A 22467-nucleotide genomic window follows, 5' to 3' on the forward strand; every position below is an offset into this window, starting at 1 on the left:
GTCCACGTGTTCACTCCCTGCTCAGGCCCCCAGAATGGCAGTGGTCTGTGCTCTGGCACAGTGACATGGGGCTGAATGCAAGTTTTAGAGATCCTCCAAAAAAGTTTCAGCAGGTAGTGGTCTTGTTCTTTAAGCTGATGTCAAACTTTCTAGAGTGACATGAAGATCAAAGTTAATCCGATGGCAGAATTTTTCAAAGGGCTTGGGGCTGTCAGGTAGCCCTGAGTCAAAGAAATGGATCTCCTGTCCAACCCAGCACACCAGCACATTGCACATCTGTTACTGTAGCAGCCTGAGACCTTCTGGCCTGTGTTCATCAGTGCATTTGTGCGTCCTACACACCTGATAGCTGTGCTACCAGCTTGCTGTTGAATGAGCGTTCTTCTGAATTATGGGAAGTACATGGTCTGCTTCTCATTATTCTGCAGACATATTTTCTATGCCTGGACAGTCACTGTGGTGCAGGCAGGAGCACCTGCCAAGTTTTACAACCGATCACTCTGATGGAAGGCTTTGAGTTCTGGATAAAACTAGAGACTGAGGAAGGGTTGTTAAGTGGTTCAGTTTGAGCTCACAGCTTTATGGCCAGCTCTTGTCAGCTGCAACTGAGCAGCCTTGTCCTCCAACAGTATTTTTATGGCCTTACAGAACTGATGTTTGGCCACAAGAAATTGGGCAGTGCTAACACACACTAAAATTAGCTGCTGGACCAATTCATTCACTTTAAACCATGCTGTATTCTGCTCAGGGCTGCCCCTGAAATGCTAGAGACCTCGTCCAAAAAAGGAATTATTAATCTGTCATTAGTTCAGCCATCTGTAATGCGGTGCAGTGGGCAGGTGAGAGGTTTAAATAGGGCTGTGGAAAGCTCTGATATGTTCACATTACAAGTTAGAATGATAGAATATCTCAAGTTGGAAGGGACCCATAAGGACCATGGGGTCCAACTCCCTGCTCCTCGCAGGACTACCTGAAAATAAACCATATGACTAAGAGCATTGTCCAGATACAACTTAAACTCTGACAAGCTTGGTGCCATGACTGCTTCCCTGGGGAGCCTGTTCCAGTGACTGACAACTCTCTCAGTGAAGAAGGGTTTGCAGAGTATTCTTCCCTGTTTGAAGGCCCATCTCCAGTCCACAACAGAAGAGTGTCAGTACTAGAATGCCAGGGGCACCAGAGAAATGGCCTTCTCAGTTGGGAGCTTGCTATGGCAGGGGAAGCTTTCAGCCTCTGGGGCTGTGACACCAGGCACTGGTGGAAGAAGCACCCTCAGAGGACTCCTTGGAAAAGTTACACTGCCCCTGCTAGTGCTGCTTCTCTGCTCTTCAAACTCACTGCACTTCTCACACCCACTTAAGCTATCCTAAAAATAATTTTAAAGTGATACCTGAAGTACTAGCCTGGGTTGGGTTATTTTTACCCCTTATATGGCACTTTTCAGCAGGGGATCTTAATATACTTCATAAAGGAGGGAAAATATTGTTATCCCATTTTACATGTAGTTAGGAATGCCTTATGGAAATGGCAGAACAGGCAAAAGTAACGATTACATTTAAAAGGTCCATGGCAGCCTTGGTTTCATGTAAGTAGATCTGTTCCTGCCAGTTTGAAGTCATCAGTAGTAAGTCATCTACAATGAGCAAATTTTAATGACAGACAATTTCCTGTACTGTATTAATTGGTTATTTTTCCTTTGTAGTAAAGTATCCATCATAAAATACCAAAGTGCTGCTGACAGCGCAACTCTGACAGACGTGTGTGCTCTTTGTTACAGCTGTCAAGCCTCCCACCCCACCTTCTGTCCAGCCAGGAGAGGACCAGAAAGCAAATAATATAGTCACCATCACAGGTATCTCCCTATGCTTGTTCATCATCTTTGCCACCGTTCTCATCACCCTCTGGAGGAAGCTCTGCAGAGCTCAGAAGTGCAGCACCACTGTCCGCCGAAACTCTGTCCATTCCCCCAGCTTCCGGAAAAACTCTGACGAGGAGAACATTTGCCAAGGCAACAAGCAGCGGGACAGCTTCGCCGAAGGAGGGGATGCCCCTGTCAACATTCCTCTGACCTACAGGCGAAGCCTCCAATTTGCCCAAGAAGATGATGTCTCTGGAAGTGAGAACTTTCAGCCAAATGCCCAAAAGATAATCCCTCCAATTTTCAGCTACCGCCTGGCACAGCAGCAGCTGAAAGAGATGAAGAAGAAAGGCCTGACTGAGACCACCAAGGTGTACCATGTCTCTCAGAATCCCCTCACAGACACGGTTGTTGGTGCCACCACGATGCTTCCCCTGAGCACAGAAAATCAAGAGGAGGCAGCAGCAAACAAATTTAGGATCAAGTCTCCATTTCTGGACCAGCCAACCAGTCAGCCCAAATTCCTGGGGGAAGGCTCTCACCCTAGGCTGGATTTTCCATTCTCACAGGCCAATCCTGCAATGAGCCCTACCCAAACCTTGATAAGAAGAGCTCATTTCAAGCACCAGGATAACAGAGGGGACTTGTCCGAGAGGGGCTGTCACAGAAACCCACAGTTTAGAAGAACAGCCAGTTTCCATGAAACTAAAAAGGCCAGGCCTTTTAGAGAGAGAAGCATGTCCACCCTTACCCCCCGACAGACTCCTCTCTACAACTCCAGGACCAGAACATGGGACCAGGGTTTGGAGGACAGGACACGACCAAAATCGAGAAATGCTAATCCAACTTGTGAAAAGCTGGATCAGCCCCCCAGCATTGTGCTGGGATGTGAACTGCAGGGCCATGGCACAAAGTGCCACCACAGGGCAGGTCCCCCGGTGAAGAAGCTGGACCTGATCACTGACCGCCAGCCTGCCAGTCAGGAGAAGGCACCTGATAAGCCTGAGCCCAGCCGAAGTAAGAGGGGCCCTTCACCTAACCCCAGAGGCGTGTGGAGGAAGGAAACGGGCTCAACTGGCAAAGATAATTCCCAGAGAGGCCTAAGTGTAAGCCCTGCCCAGTACCGAAAGGACAAGTGCCAGAGCTTCCCCTTGGACCCTGAGTTTGCCTTTTATGATAATACTACTTTTGGCTTAACGGAGGCAGAGCAGCAGATGATTGACCTCCCTGGGTATTTTGGCTCAAATGAAGAGGATGAAACAAGTACTTTAAGCATTGAGAAGCTGGTGATCTGAGTGACTCATTGCAGCCCTGCAGGAGGGGTGTGCACGGGAGAGGATCTGCAGGATCTGTTGGCTTCTGGTGAAAGGAGAAGAGGGAATCGCATTACCTCTGCACAGAGCAAGAGGGAAGAATGCCCCAAGTCTGGCTTGTGGAAACACATTCCTTTCTAATTACTGGAAAGTGCTTCCATGTAATTATTTTTTGTATGTATGTGAGTACCATACACACAAAATACCCTGGGAAAGCATGTGTTACTGAAGGTGTGACGCAGGAATAGCCAATATTTTATTGCATAAAGCAGTCGCATTTTGTGCATCATACATAATGAATGGCACTGATCTAGCCTGTCTCACCTTGTGGACCATGTACTAGTAGATTATGATGTCCTAAAGCATCCATTATCCAGTATCCTCAACCATCTGTCCTAATTAGTGAATCATTTCCCATTTAGGAAACACAAACCTCAAGTTGTGAGCAGTTTTCATTGTTTTTCTGGTAGACATTATTGAACTGTGTTGATTTGTCGTAGTTGCTCAAATAAGTCATATCGTGGTGTTTCTTTTAGCTGGTTGCATGAAAGTGCAAACAATTAGTGCTGAATACTTGGAGTGAATTTAAAATGGAGGGGGCATTTTCCATCATTCAAGACTTTCATATTTTCTTTCTGCCAATATTTATACCAAGAAAACAGTAATGAACTAATATTTGCAGGAAATAATAGAAAAGGGCGAGGGGAGGGCGAGTAGAAAAGGGCAAAGGGAAGGCAAAGAGAATGGGTGATCAAATTTTAGTCCTCACAGAAATGTTACTGCAGTATTTAAGCACCTGTAAAAGGCAGTAAGAGAACTGTTGAGTCATCCATCCTTTCCATAATCATCTTTATCAAACTTTTTTTAAAATGTAAAGCAAGCTCAAAATAAATTATGAATAAAACCAGCAAATAACAAATTTATTTGATGAATACCTGTTTTGCAAACAAAAAGCAAACATAAAATGGCTTGACAACATCTGGTGATTCCCGGAGAATCTTATGGTGAAGTACAAAAGTTACGTTGTTTTCTTTTGTCATGCTTTAAAACCAGAGATCAAAAATCGGTGATTACACACTGCTGCAGGTATTTAAAGCTGGGCTGAAACCCCAGATAACAACAGAGACAGAGCTTGGGCCAGCGAGAATGACTCAGAGACTTTCCTTGGCATTTGTTAGGATAAACGTCTCTTCAGGATGTTTGGAAAGGCCAGGGCAATGCTCTTGGGCAACAACAAGAAAAGAGGAGATGGTGCCCATGGAGGATGGAGTGAGAGAAGGTAGGTTCAGGCACGGGACTGTCAGTCTTAAAACCAGTCTTCCATAAGGATCCCAACCCTACATGCCCTTTAACCCACTTTGTGGGTGTGAAGGAAAAATCAGAATGTACTCAGTTTTCTGTCAGTAGGCTGCTATCTTTCTCAAAACTGGCTTTCTGAGCAGAAAGATAGATCTCCCAATCCCACGCTTTTTTTTTTTTTTTCTCTGAACCAACAACAGTTTTAAAGGGAGAGCAGCATCACTGTGTGTTAGCCAGCTACTGATGGCACCCCACCGAAGTGTCCACAGCGTGCATAGGTAACCTGAGGGGTGCACAGCAGGAGGGCTTGCTGTGACTGCCTGGGAGGAGGCAGACGCTCAGCATTTGGCCGCCAGCGTCAAACCCTGCCATTTGAACGGTCTTTTTGATGGGTAACATTTTGCAGCTGCTGCTGGTGCACCGGATCCGGCTCGCAGGGTGATGCGAGCTCGCTCTTTCTCGAGCTGCGCCAGCACGCCACGTTGTCAACGTTCAGCCCTTCAGCCCAGCACGGTGTTTGTACTGGCTACGTGTTCCCATAAACTGTCAGCTTGAAACGCTGTTTAAAGCACTTGAGAACATGTCCACACTTGAGGACCGATCCAAGGCCAATCAAATGTAATGAGTCTTTAAATTGACTTAAATGAGCTGGAAATCAAACCTCTGAAGCACTTGCTGCTCAGGTTACTTACCACCCCTGTGCTAGGGTGAACTCCGCTGTGTGAAGCGCGTTCTCCCTGAAGCAGTGATCTGTCAGCACCGGAGCTACAGGGCTACAGTATCTACAGCTTTGGTGAGGCTCTCAGCATGGGAGACCCTGGAGAAACGGGAGATCAAATGTACAGCACAGCATCATTCAGCAAGCATTCCCCTAACCTTCGGTGGGAGTGATTTGAGCTTGGTGGTAGCCCTCAGATCAAATAAATCAAGAGGATTCTGAAACACTTCCTAGGTTTGCTGTGGGAGTTACAGGGTCCTGCACAAAACCCTGTTCCCCTGCATCTCCAAGGGGGTTCCATGCGTCACAGGAGGGCGGAGGAGGGGGAGCCTGGCTCTAAGGCAGGTGCTGCTTCCTGCAACCTTGTCTCAGTGTTGGGCTGCATTCAGAACTGCTACTGTAATGCATTAGGTGGACTTTGATACATCTAAGACAGCAAGGCAGACCCCTTCTCTCCCAGCTTTTCAGATCTTGGCCCTTTTCTCTCTCAGAGAGAAAAAAATCACTGTTGACATATTGATGCTGGCTGAAGGCAGTCTGACTATGATGCCTGCCTCTCCATATTGACACAGGCTCCATACTCTGGACTTGACATCGCTCACTGCTCTCTCACAGGGGAACTGGACTGGGTAGCAGTTGTCTAAGCCCTGATGACTTTATCTCCAGCTTGATACTCCATTATCAAATGGGTTATTGGCTGCGCAATGAACTGTCAAACCACTAGTGTTGTCCCTTCGGTGCTGTAGCTGATTTCCAGCATGCAGTGTTGAGCATCACTAGTCTGTAATGTTTACGCTGCTTCCCTAGCCCTCTACTGAAGAATGGGATCGAGCATCATCTGCCAGAAGGCATTAACTTATTTCACTCACATTTCTCTGTGTCTTCTGCCTACACAAAAATTGTCCTTACAGCACTGCATCAGAGGCCACATGGTTATAACACGTGCAAAGTGATTCCTTATGTTCCCAACGTGCAGTTACAACCTTGCACTAAGATTTTACCATAGTAAAATACAGAAGTAGTGATCAGAAAGGAAATAGCAAGTGCTGGCTGTTCGCAGCCCTTTCTTCACAAGGGCAACCTCATTTCAGAGACGTAGGTGCAAGTTTCGTTCCACGTGGGTACATGCCAACGCTTGGGAAGAGGCCAGCGGTGCAGTCTTGCCAGGGCACAGGCTTTAGGAGCACAGCTCCCTGGAGTGCTGGCCCTTTGCGCTCCGGGGTTCACGTCTTCAATCATTGGGATGTCTGGGAAGAAGTGAGAACAGGGTTTACCTCTTGACAAAGCAGAGGAACCAAACCAAGTTTTACACTGAATCTTCATGTGTCTCTGCATTGTCTCCAGGACAGCTTGAGCCATGGAAATTAAACTTAACTTGCAGACCCTCTCAACCACCCAGGACAGCAGGTGCCAACACCAGAGCCAACACCAAAAGAATTCATTTCTGGTATTATGAGCTTTCTCAAGATTTTAATCCAAATTTCTGTTCAAGTTCCTACTGTTGAAAACCAGATACAAAGTGTTAAGTCCTACTGAGATGGTTTTATTTCACCCTTTATGGATATATAATACAAATTACAATATGTATGGATCTAAAAGCAAGTAAATGGAAAAGAACTACCAGTTTAAAAATTTATTGTAATTCAGAACAAGAATAAGCTCATTCTACAACACGGTAGTTAAATGATTTGCATCAAGCTGATATTACTGTTCATTTTCAACTGTTATTAACAACTTGTGGAAAATAAATTTTCAGTATTCCATTTCCTTCAGTCATTTGTGTTGCTCTTTCGTTTCACTCCAGAGAGACAATGAAAGCAGTCTTATGGCTCAACCACTTTCCACTTTCTGATTCCCCTTCACTACCTCACTGGTAAATCACACGAGAACATACATACAGATCATGACTGCATTTTATGAGCTCCTAAGAATATCTGTGCTCATCTCAAATTTAGTAAAATCTGCCTAATTTTAATCTGGGGTTTAAGCCTGGTCAGCAGCATTGTCTTTGCATTAATGTTGCAGTGTGCTATAGAAGTGGGTCTGCAGCAGGAAGCTGTTGGCAATGAAACCCAGTATCCACACTGTCCATGTTGTGGGGGTTTACTTCGAAAAGCCTTAGTCTGGATGCACGCTTGCAGCTGGGGCATGTCCATCCATGTGGTTTGGTTTCACACACTCCAGGAGTGTTCTGCAACTGAAGTGTGGCAGTTGCGGACAATAGGCAGAGTTGCTTAAAAACATTCTCCTGATCCAGAGCAAAGCACCAATGAAGGCACTCCAGATGAAGTCCAATTCCCCATCACCTTGTTGTTTCTATCCTTATGGTCTCCTAACTGAAGCACTGATGATTAAAATCAGGATGAGAAAAATTTAGCCCTCGAAGAGTACAGATAGCTAAAAGAACATGGTTGCTCATTCAAGGTCCAGAGAGCTTTATGATTCATAAACACTATCCAATGAAGTCCTGAAAATTGCTGAAAAAGAAAACTGGTTATTCCATGACTGCCATCCATGTTTTCCACTAAACTGTTGGCCGGCTGTACTCAAACAACTCACAACATTAGCTTCAACTAGTAGAAACGGGTGCAACTCCAGTTATCACAGTGCAGGTTTGGCGATTGGTAGCAACAGAGGGCTGGCTATTAACTTACACAATTCTTTTCAGCCCGTACTTTTTTATTTCCAAAGCAGCAGGTTTCAGCTGCCCTGACTGTTCTCACCGTCTCCACTCTCGCTGTCAACAAAGAACGGAGCCCTGATTTTCATGGCCGAGTATTTCAGCGAGTACCACATCCCGTGCCATGTAGACCAAACTATGCCATTGTCATGGGATCCATTGTACCTTCCTGTTCTGTAGTATCGTCCATTGAGGTTTACAGCATGGCACCTTGTAACGATGTAGGAAAGAGAAAAAAGATTAGGTTTAGCATGGGAAGGTATTGCAGCATTACAGTGAAGTACAATTTTCATACAACATACATTTAGAAATAGCAGGGTGGGATTCACTGACAGATTCAGGCACCTAGATATATCTGTCTGTACTGACCTGGTTATCTGAAGTCCTGCTGGAGATACCTATGGAGATCTGGTTAATGCATTCAGTGGAACCCAGAAAAGTATGTGGGTCATCCTAAAGTAGACACCTACGCTGGTCAGATAATTCAACCTGTTGACGCCTTCAAGTGTATTAACTAGGGACATGATTCAGTTGTCTAAACAGAGGGGTGTAGTGCCATTTGGTAGCCTCTAGCTCAAGTGGAGGCAGATACATATTGACACCTAGAAATGCAGATGTCTTTTAATCCCACTATTGATGTACATTTTTGTAGCTCCACTGATTTCAATTTGCATGGGATGAGGGCCTGGTCAAAGAAGAGGCTCATCCTTCACTAAAGCAGAGAAAAACTGAGAGCAGTGTGTCCATGCTCCCAGGGCTGGTGAACCTGAGTCCCCATCTGTTGGTGTGTGGGGTATGCCCAACTAGCTAACATACTGTCAGGACTATTAAGGGGTAGCTCACCCCCTAGACGTGCTCCACAATAGAGAAATGGCCATTGTACACACTTTACCTTCCAGTGACTACCATTGTTTTCTTTCCTGGGATATAACCCAAAGCACTTTAAGGAATTTTAATTGGGCTCTTTTCCTTCCAGGTCATTCCTCCCTATGCATTTATTCTGGCCCATTTTCTTAAAATGAATGCAATTTACCTGTAGCCCAGTTTCTTAAAATGAATGCAACTTACCTGCTTTGCTTCATGATGAAAGAAGCAGATTGCTTTCCTTTGAGGATCTGTACATGTGAACACCTTAGATTTGGCTGTGTGAGATGGCAAGTGTACACAGCAACCTCCAGCTGCTGTAAGGCAGGCAAGTCCTCTCGGCTGCACAGCCACCCACACCCTGTGCATCCGAAAAGAATCAACTGTTTTCCATACCTGTTAAACCACCAACCGCCCTTGTTCTCTGATGCACAGTTGCCTGCCAGGAATCGATCGTGATCCTTGTCAGATGTGGTGAACTGCATCCCTCTGTGAGAGGCTGACCACTGATCTTCAAAATTGCTCCCACCAGACAGAGCGTCGCCAGCGTTACCAGAATAGGTGCCAAACCATAACCTGTAATTGTCCTGCAAGAATATGTGAAACACATCTTTGATATCAGCTCTCTCTGCCCTTTCTCCCATTTTTAAAATCAAATTTGCTCTGGCCATTTTATCCACTGTCAAAGTCATGACCGTTGAAGTCAAGGGTGACTTTTGGCCCCATACTTTAATGATCTTCTTTAATGAACTTCCAGAAGGGATTGCTAATTACTGCTGCTGCTACAAAGGGCTTTGGGCTTTATTGTATTTCAGTAACCATTTGATACACTATACAACAAGCTCATCAAGTACAACTTGGCAGAAAACTGCCAAGTAGTTGCCCTCGTAAACTGGTAAGTTGTTCAGATAGAATAACTCCTTAGGAATTTTGCTCCAAGAACTAGAAGCCATCTGATTTCTGGGCCCCCAACATAAGAAGGACATGGACCTGCTTGAGCAGGTCCAGAGGAGGCCACAAAGATGGTCAGGGGGCTGGATCACCTCCCTTATGAGGACAGGCTGAGAGAGTTGGGGTTGTTCAGCCTGGAGAAGAGAAGGCTCCAGGGAGACCTTACAGCAGCCTTCCAGTACTTAAAGAGGCCTACAGGAAAGATGGGGAGGGACTCTTTATCTGGGAGTGTAGTGATAGGATGAGGGGTAATGGTTTTAAACCGAAAGAGGGTAGATTTAGATTAGGTATAAAGATGAAATCCTTTAATGGTGGTGAGACACTGGCACAGGTTGCCCGGAGAAGCTGTGGCTGCCCCCTCCCTGGCAGTGTTCAAGGCCAGGTTGGACGGGGCTTTGAGCAACGTGGTCTAGTGGAAGGTTGCTCAAAGGTTAGGGAGTTGCCTGCCCATGGCAGGGGGGTTGGAACTAGATGACCTTTAAGGTCCCTTCCAATCCAAACCATTCTATGATTCTATGATATACAGATGCCCCACCCTCACAGAAAAAATGAGCAAATTGCCACTCTCTCCATTTCTTACCTGCTCATTTGCAAGCTGGAAATTTTCATAGACTGCATAGCGTCTTTCCCCATGCCAGTCCATCAGGTCAATCTTTAAAGAGCTCTCTCCTAAACACAAAGTGGTGTCCTGTTAGATGAACTATCTCATGCAAATTGGAAAGAAATCTGTGGAGGGAAAATACTTGCACCTCTAGCAAGCAGGTCATAGATGTGGTCGTTGCCCAGCCAGTATTCATCATTCTTCCCCTGGAATTTCCCAAATCCCAATTTGTAATCATCCCATTTCCTGCAGTGAGATACAAATACCAATTTCAGCATGTGAGAGAATTAGACAGTTTGTGACACTTGGGTATGGTAACAAACAAAACTTCATCTGTATCTCTAGACACTGTTTTCTAAAAGTATCTGATTCATTGCAAGCTGAGCTGAGATTTGTCACTCTGCATTAGAAGTAAATAGAACTCACAGCTTACTTCTTCTCCTGCTAAACCTGTGCACACACATATATTGGGATCAAACCTTCAAACTGCCAGATGCAGTGCTCGCAGAATGAGGCTGTCAGGTGGAAAGGGAAGGAAGCAGCTGTCATACTGGTCTTCAGCAAAGCATCTGCTATTATTCTTCAGAAAGGCATAATTCAAATGCACTCCTGTCTGGAAATGAACGTCGCAGTCTAAACTATGCTGCAATCTTGGATGTGTGATGGGGTATGGTGAAGAATCAGAACCTGAATAGAAGCTGCAAACAAAAGCTTCCAGATGAAGTAAAATATCTGGGTTTGCTTTGTGCTCCTGTTCCATTTAAATCACTTTTTGATTCATTGACCACTCTCATCTCTGCTTTTTTGCAGGATCACTGTTTGGATGTGGCAACTTGTCCTTCAAAGATATATGTATTTACTTTTCATCAGCATTCTATGGCTTCATCTTTCTAAGAGAAATCTCCTGCTGTTACTTTCTTCTCATCATTTTGTTCTCTTTAAATCTCCTCTGTTATTTATGTATTATCTTTGATATTCACATATACTTCCTGTGTATCATCATTTCCAGTTTTACCAATCCTGTGTTTATTTCCTTTCTCATGCTGTTATTAGGGATACTAATTCTGCTTGACCTACATACTAGTCAATGCTCCTCTTCAGGATACTTTTCATTCACCTGTGTTGAGAGCTGAACTATCACGGCTAGATAACTACCACTCTCTGGGAAAGCCAGCTTAGAGCCAGTTGAGGTAGCTTTGCAATGAACTGCACTCACTGTAAGAAACACTAGACATGCCCTGAAATTGTGTGTGCTGTGGTAGTGAACTAATCTGCAAGGGGACGTTTCTTCCTTACTGTGCTACCAGAGCACCTCTCCTATTGGAGATTTCCAGGTGAAAGTCACTTCTCTGGGATTTTGCATAGAGAAAGGACAATCTGGACCAACGCTTTGGCATCTTTTTGAATGATCTGAATAAGGAAATAAATGCTACACTATGCTGAACATAATTCCTGATATGAGAACAGATAATATGTACAACAGGTCTCAGCCTATGCGTTGGCAGCAGATACCTGCCAATTTAGAGCCTTTGACAGTCTCCAATAATGTTAAAACAAATCTGCACACATGTACACACTGACTCAAATGCAGACAAGCTATAGAAAAGGCCTTATAGGTCCATTTTGAAAATGGCCTCCTGCTACCAATATGTACTGCCAGATTGTCCTAAAGCAAAGAGTTATCATCACTAAAGTATAGTCTTGCATACCCTGCTTCTCAAACAGGAAGCAGGACAGGGAGTGGGAGCTGGAGGCCTGACTGCAAGCCTTGATGCAACCATGACGCACCCACCTGTTGAAATTCTCCTTGCCATTACTCCGTCGTTGAATGACGGTCCACCCCCCGCCATCAGACATGTCACAGTATGCCAGGAAAGGCTCTCGGTCTGCTCTGGGCCTGATCCGGTAGTAGCCATTTTTGGTCTTCTTCCGATTATACACTGCAGAGCAATCTAGGCAGAATGGTATTGGTTTGTTAAATGGGGAGGGGGAAAAGCAAAGGGTTATGTGAAGCCAAGAAAAGACATTGGTTGAGAGGCTATATGGGACAAGGACGCTTGGCCAGCCTGTGTATAGCTCTGCAAGCCCTGCAAAGCCAAAGCAAATGGTTCAGCAATGCTGGTTTGCAAACTGCTGGGCCCGACAAGGAGCAGCAAGGCTTGGAGCCCTTACAGCCATGTCCTCTGAGGGAGTCATTCCCAAATCTTTGGCGAGATATGGGATGGCTGCAGCTCAGGGTGAGGCCATAGCTTGGGAGCAACACACAACCAGGTCTGCAAGATCATTTGCAGGGAAGCTAATTTCCATGTGGAAGGCAATCTCAGCTGTACTTCAGATTGGATTAGGGCACAAAATTTCTAAAATAAGAGGCTAAGATCCTGCAACCAGCTCTACCAGGGCTGTGTCAGGAGAATGCCTTTCAGGACCTCAGCGCTTCATGCTTTCAATGTAAAGCCCAAGAATAATAAAATCTTGGTCACAGGCCATAATTCCAGTTATGATCACATTCTCAGAGTGACACCAAGGACCAGAGGATGCACTCCTGCTACTGCACTGCAGAAGTGACAGAGGAGCCAAAGAACAGGGAGCCTGAGCTCCTCCAAATGGGTTTCAGTGCTTGCAGCTAAGTCAGGCACTCTGGGCTCCTGTAAGTCACTCAGGGGAAATGAGCTCTTCTTAAAGCAGATGTCTAATGTAGGTCTGATGGAAAACATCTGAGAGATGCCTGTTCCTCTCTGCACCAGAGTCCCAGGTGCGAAGCCCAGCTGCAGGAACCTGTGCGGTACCTGAGTGGTAGCTGCCTAAAGCTGGGCCAGCTGACTCTGGCCCTAGGTGATGTCTGCTGGTACTAGGGCCACCAGTCTGCCCTTCTCCTTCCCATGTATCTGACTGCATTTTAATACACAGTCCACTTTTAAAATTATAAAACTTTTAGTAGAAATAAAATATGATACATGGGGCACTGCAGGGAGAAATAAACATTGTGGCAAGCTGTAATTTACACACACACTACTGCAAACTGTACCTTGGTCATAGACTATCAAATTTCCACTGGTTGTGGGTAAGAGCATCTCATGTTGCACACTCCTGTTGCCTGAGAACAGCCCACTTTTTGTTCTATGGTAAGTGTTCTCCAGGATGTCCTTCAGTTGCAGTTCATATAAGTAAAGCAAATCTTGAAGCTGTTTTAACCTTTGTCTTAATTTATTGTTGTCTAGGAGGCAGATATCTTTTTCCTGTGAAGAAAATAAAACAAAAAACCCCACACTTCGGTCAGTGGTAAGCACAGAGAGGCAGAGGGAGAAGGAGTATCTGTCTCCTCTTGACCCTAACATGCCACTCTGTGGATCAAGATGATTCAATGGTGGCCTCTTTCTAAAATATAAAAATCTTGCAGAGCATGGGCTGTTGAGTTGAACCCAGTGGAAAAGGGTTTTCTGCAATGACCTTCCCACTGCTCAGAGCATCCCAGAATATGTTCAGATACACAGAAAATCACTTTGGACAAAAATAATTAATCTCAACTCCCATTTAATGAACTCAAAGGGAGTGTTTGCAGACTATGAAACTGTTCAGGGTAATAAAAGGGGGAAAACTCGGCTTGTGGACTGCAGCCAGGCCAAATCAGTGAGGTACCAGAAACATTTTCTTGTAAAACTGGAAGATAAAAGAGCTGATATTTGGTGTAAATCAGCTGAAAGCACTGAGCCTACAGTGGTGTAACTTCAGAGCTGCATTACCGTAACCAGGACTAGAATCTGACCCACACTGGCTGGGATAAACATTTTCAGCAACAATCTAGTCTGTGCCTGGTGTTAGTCCATTAAAAACATAACAAAACTGAGCAAAATCTCTTCCAAGACAACTAAGCAAAACCATGCAATAAGAATAATTGGCTATTTTCACTCTGCGCAAGCTGGCTTCAGTGATACCAGGTCAGGACCAGTTCTACGCATAAGCAAAACAAGCAAGTTGCCCACGACAGCAGACTGCTGAGTGTGCTCAAACGTGACCTCCCAGCTGCCTCTTCCTTCTCCTAGGCCTGTTGGTTTTCCTCCACAGAGGAGGATTTCCAGGCTGGAGTCACACAGGGACCTGCTACAGACAGCTCATCAAACCCTCCTCGCCAAGCTCTGTACCTTGTTGGGTTGGCCCAAGAGAAATTTGCTCACCAGAAGAGTACAGATTGCTTCAGACTATGCCTACCTCCTCTTCCCCTTCCTGCTTTTTAAATCACAATGAATAAATGAAGTCAGTTTTCCCTGAGGGAAGGGAGTAGAGTATTTCTTCACTGTCCATAAAATTACTTTTTTTTTTTAAGGGTTTTTGTTGTTGTTGTTTTTCATTCTTGGCAATGTCAGTCCAGCCACACAGAATGCTGCACAGCCCCTAATGCCATGAAAACCCTGTATGATCAGGACAACAAAAGTGACCTTCCTTTAGCTGCAGGCAGATGCCTTTTTTCTCTGCTCTTGCAGGTCTCCATCCCTCTTGTGGGGGAGCATCTACCTATACATGACTGGGAATGATAAACCATTGAGAGGTTGTATAGACACTAGCGAAGAGATACGCACTGAAAACCTGGGTGCAGGTGAGCCGAAGCTGACCAGGAGAAGGAGCAGCAGCAACCAGGGCATCATCTCACTCATTTCTTATCACCTGAAAAGAAGCATTGACAGGCTGCATTGGAGTTTATTTAGTTGTTCTTACAACTTAATCCCCCCTCACAATCATGTTTAATTCCCCAGAAAATGCTGCAGGATTTGTTAAGGAGGGTGCTTGAAACTACAGGCAGGACAAAATCAGGGAAAAGATGCATGTTAGGGAGAAGCTGAAGCACCAGTGCAGTGTGCTGACAGGGGAATCAAGGCTTAGGTCCAAGCTCCTGTTTCCCTGGAGAAATAAATAACCGGCATGACTCTCCAGAAGCCCTTCTCCTGAGTGCCCACGCAGACGGGAAGTAATTCAGCACGAACACCTCCTTGGAGCACTCCTTGCCAAACTGGTTGTCCAAAATTACACAGTCCTTATTCAGTCCAAACTCCCCAAAGTTTAAGAGGAATTTTGTCTTCTGGTTAAATGAGCATAGGCATTGCCCCTTCTCAGCCCATGAAGTGATCTGTCAGGATGTCAGGCCAAGGGCAGAAGTCACACGTGGGACAGAGTGGCAATGGGATAGTTTTTGCCTGGATTTCAGTGGAAGAGATCTCTGCTGATGACCTGCCCCAGCACACAGATGGGGCCTCAGTCAAAGAGACTCAGCTAGAAAAAACACTAAGCAACTGCCACTGGGAACATGCAGCTGAATGCGAGTGAACGGTACAAATTGTTCACAGTGTGCTTGCATGGTGCTTAAAAAAAAAAAAAATCAGAAAGAATTAAAAAGATCTGAAAAATAGGCTAAAACCAACTCCCCCGCTTCACATCTGGAAGCACTGCAGAAACTTGGCTACCCAGATCTGTACTTTGTTTCAGCTACAGCTCTATTAGCATCCCCACGGTGGCTGACGCTGGGGCTGCTCCCAGAGCCAGCAACGCCACTGCGACAGGGGAGACGTCTGCCAAGCCGGGCAGGCAGGGCACAAAGCAAGCTGAGAGAAGTGCCCCGTGGAAGTCACCCATAAAAGATGTCATGCAGAGAGGTGCCCCAGAACGTGGCTTTTTTTCAGCTCATAGAGAGAAGAGTTCAGTACTGCAGCAGGTGACCCCCCAGCCCATGACTACTGGTGCTGTTCATTTACACCCCACAGCTGTGCCAGTGGTGTGCTGCAGCACCCGGCACTGAGGTCAGAATCAGGCCTCATGCGGAGCATGTAGGTGGAGGCAAAAGCTAACAGGAAAGATGGGTTTGAGCAATGGCTCCTGAAAACCAGACAGTGCAGAGGGAAAGAAGCAACTTCATCTACACCTTTATCAACACATATTAAGTGCACATACCTGTAACTCGCCTTTCCTTCAGACCTCCTCCTGATAAGACTATCTCCCTTAGAAGTCAACTGCAAAAGAAAGTGATCATAAACCTGGCTGTGTTTCTAGAAGTTGATGAGCTTTTCCTTTCCAGATGGCCCACATCAAGGACGCAGACAGAGAATGTTTCACAGCACTAGCCAGTTCCACAGAAAAGACACTCGCAATTCCTTGTGGGAAAGAGTTACCCAAACCCTGGCTTACCTGTTGTTACCCAATACTCATCCTGCTGCTTCCCAGTGAGGATAAATGACAGTTAGGTTTCTATCAGCGGTGCTCTCCAAAGGAGTGGGGCTCTGCTGCTTGCGTACCATTACCCACCTTATTTGACTAGGAAGCTCAACCAAGACTGACTTCTTTGTTTATATGAATCACTCAGACTAATGCTCGCTGTGGGAGTTTTATCTCGTGTTTCATACAGCCAGGCTCATTTCAGTAAGTCCTGCAAGGTGGAAATAACACAGCTTTTCCGTTCAGCATTCCTTTTGCTGTTTAATCTGGTTTATATGTAAAAGCACAGCACAGCTGTGTCCTTCACCAAAGGAGCTGCAAATCTGAAGCAAGAAGCGAACACAGGGATATTAAGCAAGATTTCCTATTCTACTGAAATCTCAGGAGGTTTGCAGTTGTGTAACTCTCCTCCGAGTTGGATGATTAGATTTGCTAGTTAACACAAACAAGGACATTTGTGGAAGAGAGAAAAAACAAACCCAAACAAACAGATGGGTGCCTCCCTTTGCATTATGGCCATGGAATTACAGATTATTTTAAAGAAAACAGCAGGAATGTTCCATTTTAGAAAGCTGTGTTCAGAGAAGAGACCGTGGGACAAAAGACAAGGCATATAAGCCCATAGTAAACTTCTGTGTTACTCTCCAGGAAAGCAGGACTGTCCAGCTATTACCGTGTATAGCTATGCTGTTTATTTCTTAAAAACTGCATTCCCCTTGTCCCGCAAGAACCACTGATCCATTTCACTGCCAAAGGATTATGTAAACAGTGCTTGCCTTCTCACATGTTCTCTACATGTTTTAGGCTGGTTTTGGCAGCTGTGAGATTAAATGAGTGAAACCTCTCTTCTCCTCCTTAGTGGGTACTCAGCCCTTTCTTCCGCCCCTTTGGCCAGTGGCTGCAGTTGACAGTGGGGTGCTCAGGTAGCATGGGGTGCCCTGAGCACAGGGAGGCTGCATGCCATCCCCTGTGGCTTTCATCCACAGCAGCATCTCTTTCTCAGCTGGAGCCAGGCAGCCAGCGCTTGAGTTGCTGCGCACCGATTTATGCTCTTGCCTAGATGGCCAACATCCTCCTCAGCCCATGAACACCTCCTGGTCCCAGGTGGGATTGGCGATGGGCCTGGATCTGTGGTGGCAGTGTTGGAGTCACGGTGTGAGCAGCATGGCCAGCCCCCACAGCTGTCTGCAGGGGCATACAGCCAGGGAGCATTGGGCGCCACGTCTCTAAGTCTTGCTGGTCCCTGGGTAGGAGGGGATGGTGAAGCTGCAGTCCTGGTGGGACTCGCGCATGCATGTTATGTGACTGCAACTTTGTAGGAGCAGGACTCAAACTCCAACCCTCCTTCAGGCACCCCCCAAACACCTCTCAGAGCCAAGATTTCTGGAGCACTCTCACGTTCTCACTAGTACTCCACCAGCATTAGCCTCAGCAATGCCAGTGTGTGAAAAACCCAGTCAGCTGGAACGTGTTTATTGCATATCTGCTTCACAATGAACTTATTTTTCCCAGGCTAGATGAAGCTTTAGGTATATCTGAAGCACAAGAGAGGGTTGCCATGAGGTTGAGTTCACGTGAAGTAGGTCTAGCAGAAGGGTGTGTTCATGTTCTGCTCCACTGGCCCAGAGCTAAAATAATTAAGTCATCGTAAAGAATGTGGACAGTGTGTGATCACTGATGTTTTTTCCTCACAGATGTTGAAATCCCTAGGAAATGCGACTGTAAATGCTCTTTTTTCTTTTTTTTCCTGGAATACACATATTCACCCATATTCTGCAGTGCAAATTCCTGTTTAGTTACTTGGAAGGAGATCAAATTCCCTCTTCTTAAGATACTCACTGATCTTGTCAGCAAATAATAACAGTTTCATTAACTAAAAACCTCCCCACCCTGCTTTCCTCCACCTTGCTTCCAGCAAAAGTATGTAGGTGCTGAATAACAGTCATAAAAAACTATTATTCACACATTAAATGCACAGCCAGCACAGGAAGAATGCAAACTGGTGGATGAATGTGAATGAAGAGAGTGGCTCTGGGGCAGCTCTTGTTACTCTTACAGTCACAGGGCACTGGGCTCCCCCAGAAAGAATGGCTTGGCATAAGATGTGAAGATGACACTTGATGGATATGCACTCCCCCAGAGCCCAATGGAACATTACTGTAGCTGGAAGACAATGGTGGCATCTCAAAACTCTTCCGAGATCAGTTCGTTGTTGTTTGTTTGCGCTTAAAGGGGGAAGGGAAGACATGAGGTGGACTCCAATGGAGGTAAAGAGGTACAGAGAACTGAGGTTTTCACAGCAAGAGTCTGCTTACCTGTGCTCTAGGAAAATTCAAAGTAGTCTGGAGTCAGCTCCAAGCAAAACAGCTCATTTGCACTGAAACAAGGTGCTTTATGCATTTGCCATTATTTTTATACTTCTTCATGAATGTCCTGCTCACTGGGAGAGACCGTGGACCAGGCTCCTTTGCAGGGGCCTGCAGGCTCTCGATGTGTGAGCTACTATACATCTTCTGTAGGAATCTGGGTTGCCAGGTTTTTTAAAACAAAGTTAATGTACGAGATCTGAAACAAATATTTATTTTTTTTTAAATCTAACAATAAAAGGTTTAATCAAAAGTATGATAAATTTAAAAGATTGGGATGACATCAGCCACCGTAGTTTCAATGTACGAAATAACCGAAACCAACATATGTGCGTTAAAAGTCTGTGGTTTGTTAGCAAGGAGTAACCACAGAAATCTGTGTACAAGGAAGGAGTAATGGTGGCAGACCATGAAACATGCTAGATCTGAATGTTTTGATAATGTTCAAAGAGCAAAGACATAATTCAGTCTAACTAATGAGTCTGCATGCAGCCTATGAGCATCTAATGGGTTGACACAACAAACGTAATTAGTTTATAAGTTCCTGAAGGCAAGCACAGATCCGAGCGATCTCACTTACATCAGGAGTAGCTGTACCAAAGGGAATTAGTCACAAGGCCAGAGGGAATATGTGGATTATCTGCGTGATCTTCTACCTACCTCAGGTCAGAGAACTCTCCCGACCTAATTCACTCCCATTTGAATGGGAGAGTCTCTTTGAGAAAAAGACATTTTGGTGTAAAATATTCAGTGCTGAAGAACCAGCCACAGACCTTAGCATGCTCTTCCACTGCTTAATAACCCTCATTGTTAATTATTATTGTTTTCTGCTGTGAATCTGAATCTGCCAAGTCTTATCCTGCAGCCTTTTAATCTTGTGATGCCTTACTCTGTGAAGGGGAAGAGCCCTCTGCTGCCAAATGTCTCTTTCCCTGCTTATGGCTAGGTCCAAGTACACACAAGCTGTGTGTCTGTCCCTGGCTGGGAACCCAAACCCTGGTTACCTACTTCAGCTGCAGGCGTACGTGCTGGGGGAAAGCCAGCAGGGTCATGGAGTGAGGGGTTGCATGGAGCACATCCCGAGGGAAGAGCACTAGTGGGTAGGGTACTCGGCTGGCATGGGGAGGGAGGAAAGGCAACAAGAAGTTCTGCTCCTGGGGTGATTTCATTCAGAGTTGTTTAATGCAGAATATGTACATAGGGGTGAGAAGAGCTGTGGGTGGTGTATGGCAGCGTGTGGTGGAGGTGGTTTCGCTGGGCTTGTTGAGGGGACTGCAATACTCCTCTGCTTAGATTTCACAGAATCACAGAATCATCTAGGTTGGAAAAGATCTTGAAGATCACCTAGTACAACCACTAACATAACACTGACCGTTCTCAACTACACCATATCCCTAAGCGCTATTCAACCTGAATCCTGATCAACCCTAGGCAGGGGCAAGCAGCAGAGATATGTGCTCAGGACAGTCCAGGGCATGCACAGGAGTAGAACTGCAGGTTCTGGGGGGATCTCTGCAGCCCAACAGAGAGGTGCCTAATCAATTTAATTGCATCTAGAGTTAGGCAGCTGCTGAACAAGTACGTTTCTAGATCTAAATTTTGGAGCTCTATGTTTGCTTACATCCCTTTTTGGGCACCTAGACCTTTTTCCAGATCCATCCCCGACCAATTGTGTTTAAGTGACTCATCTTTTCTTTCAGAAGATGGACAGCTTTGAGCCCCTGGACCCAGGTGTGATGAGGGCACTTCACAGCCTTTTCCTTACATCATGGCTCTTCCCTCTTTCTTCTGGAGTTGTGGTTACCAGGACTGGAGACCTGAGAGCACACAGGAGCCAAGTAAAGAGCTCAAGCAGTATTTTCAACCCAGCATCTTTCCTGTTTGTGGATCCAAGGATCTTGTTATTCTTTTTGCCACAGAGCCACATGCCACAATCACCTGTGGCCAGCTACTCCCTACCGCTACCCCAGGATTTTTCAGAGTTACCTGTTTTCATAATACAGTCACTGATGCTTCAAGTCTGACCTGCCATGGTGTTACTCCCCTCAGTCAGGATGATTGTGATTTGCAACACATGATTAGTTAGTCCAGAAATGCTTACAAGCTTTTTGACATGGACACACACATGCCATGCAGGTGGTGGGTGCCTTGCAGTGACAGTTAGTGGGACTATAAGTAGGCCAAGGATTTTTTTAAAAGTTGTTGCATGGTCCTTAGGGTACCAAGAGCTGAAAAGCACGATCCTGAGGTCCTCTGTTCTCAGATTGACAGTAGATGTATGGAAAAGCATGTTGCTCCCTCATCTGAATTTACCAGATGTTACAATTTACTCAGTGCTAGGCAGCCATTCTTCTTCTATCCAACCACTTTTCCAACCTCTGTGTCAGCTGCAACCTTCATCACTTGGGATTTTATCTGGGGCATGGTTTAAAACAAAACAACACACCACAATATTAGGCAGCGTAAGACAATATCCAACGCCTGCAGAACCTCTCTGAAAAGTAATTGCTTAAGGATGGTTCCCCTTTTAGTTATTTTAAGACTAGTGTGCTGGATTTTCACCAATATGAACCAGTCTGAGTTTACATTCTTCTACCTTTTTAATCAAAGTGATTTTCTAGCCAGACAGTTGCTTACAGAAGCAATAAAATACTTTTATCAGTAAAACTTGTAATCTTGTTTTAGAAACATAAATTAGTTTGACAGGAATTATTTCCCCTAATCCCATGTTGATTGGAATTATTATTATTATTATTATCATCATCATCATCATCAGTAAGCTTCTTTAATATTTTATTAGTTGAAACCTCTACATACTCTGCTCTCATTTCATCTGGGAGCAAAGCCAAGCTGACAGATCTATCGTCATCAAGCCATCTGATCTACCTGCTTTTAAAATTGGCAGAGAATTGATTTTTTCCCTACTTATCTCCATATTTCTGCTATCCCAAGACATAATGAAATTATTTTTCTTGGCTGCCTCTCTGAAGAGTATCAGATATAAATGAGACATACCTACCAATTTTAAAATCTGTCAAGTTAAGAGATTCTGTTTACCACCCTCTGTTATTTTTGGAATGTAAAGTAAGTCATCACCCCTCTGAGATATGCATACTTCATCCTGCTCTCTACCTAGTATGTAACTGGATTATTTACTGAACAGTTCAACCTTTTCTGCATTTTGTTGACAATTCTGCTATTTCACACTGATGAATAATTGTTAAGGGATCAGAACTGGATTCGGAGGGGCTTTTAAACATCAGTATCATGAATTAACCAGCAAAATAGAATGAAAATTATTTACAAGTCTTCAATTTAAAAACCAGAGTATTTTCAATTCTTCTTTTTTATTTTTAGCTTTCTAAACCTTGGGTCTTGTTCCTACGCTTTTCTCCACCAGCTGCGAGCTAAGAAATTTAATTTTATTAATAAAAAAAGGTGGTGTTTTTATTTTAGTCATCTGAGTCCAGAAGCTAGGGTTTTAAAAAAATAGATCAACCACCAGGAAACTCATGATGACGCATGAGAGCTGGCAAATCTTCTACAGCATCACCAATGCTGTAAGATTAGCAACAGTGAAAGGAACAGTTAACGGTGTTATCACTGGCAATGCGGTGTC

At 44.9% G+C, this 22467-nt stretch overlaps 2 protein-coding genes across 3 annotated transcripts in view; one reads left to right on the top strand and one right to left on the bottom strand.

The window, feature by feature from the left end:
• Positions 1–4091, top strand: part of THSD1 (thrombospondin type 1 domain containing 1) — a 28130-nt gene extending 24039 nt beyond the window's left edge. Inside the window, exon 5 of the mRNA XM_074859761.1 lies at positions 1778–4091. Within this exon, the coding sequence (XP_074715862.1) occupies positions 1778–3153 (1376 nt within the window). The 3' untranslated portion in view covers positions 3154–4091. The remainder of the gene's footprint in view (positions 1–1777) is intronic.
• LOC141939640 (fibrinogen-like protein 1) lies at positions 4064–16675 on the bottom strand. 2 transcript variants are annotated; one of them, XM_074859763.1, is made up of 10 exons: positions 16573–16675; positions 16222–16280; positions 14859–14943; positions 13310–13520; positions 12077–12236; positions 10433–10530; positions 10264–10352; positions 9129–9319; positions 7912–8078; positions 4064–6435 (listed from the first exon to the last, which is right to left on the bottom strand). In XM_074859763.1, the coding sequence occupies exons 3-10, from the start codon at positions 14931–14933 to the stop codon at positions 6257–6259; spliced, it is 1170 nt and encodes a 389-aa protein (XP_074715864.1). In that variant the 5' UTR covers positions 14934–14943; positions 16222–16280; positions 16573–16675; the 3' UTR covers positions 4064–6256. The 2 variants fall into 2 exon arrangements, with proteins under 2 accessions (XP_074715864.1, XP_074715863.1); XM_074859762.1 differs by having other exon boundaries at positions 16456–16664.
• Positions 16676–22467: the final 5792 nt, after the last annotated feature.

Source organism: Strix uralensis, chromosome 2 (genome assembly GCF_047716275.1).
Source record: "Strix uralensis isolate ZFMK-TIS-50842 chromosome 2, bStrUra1, whole genome shotgun sequence".
Taxonomy (NCBI): Eukaryota; Metazoa; Chordata; class Aves; order Strigiformes; family Strigidae; genus Strix; species Strix uralensis.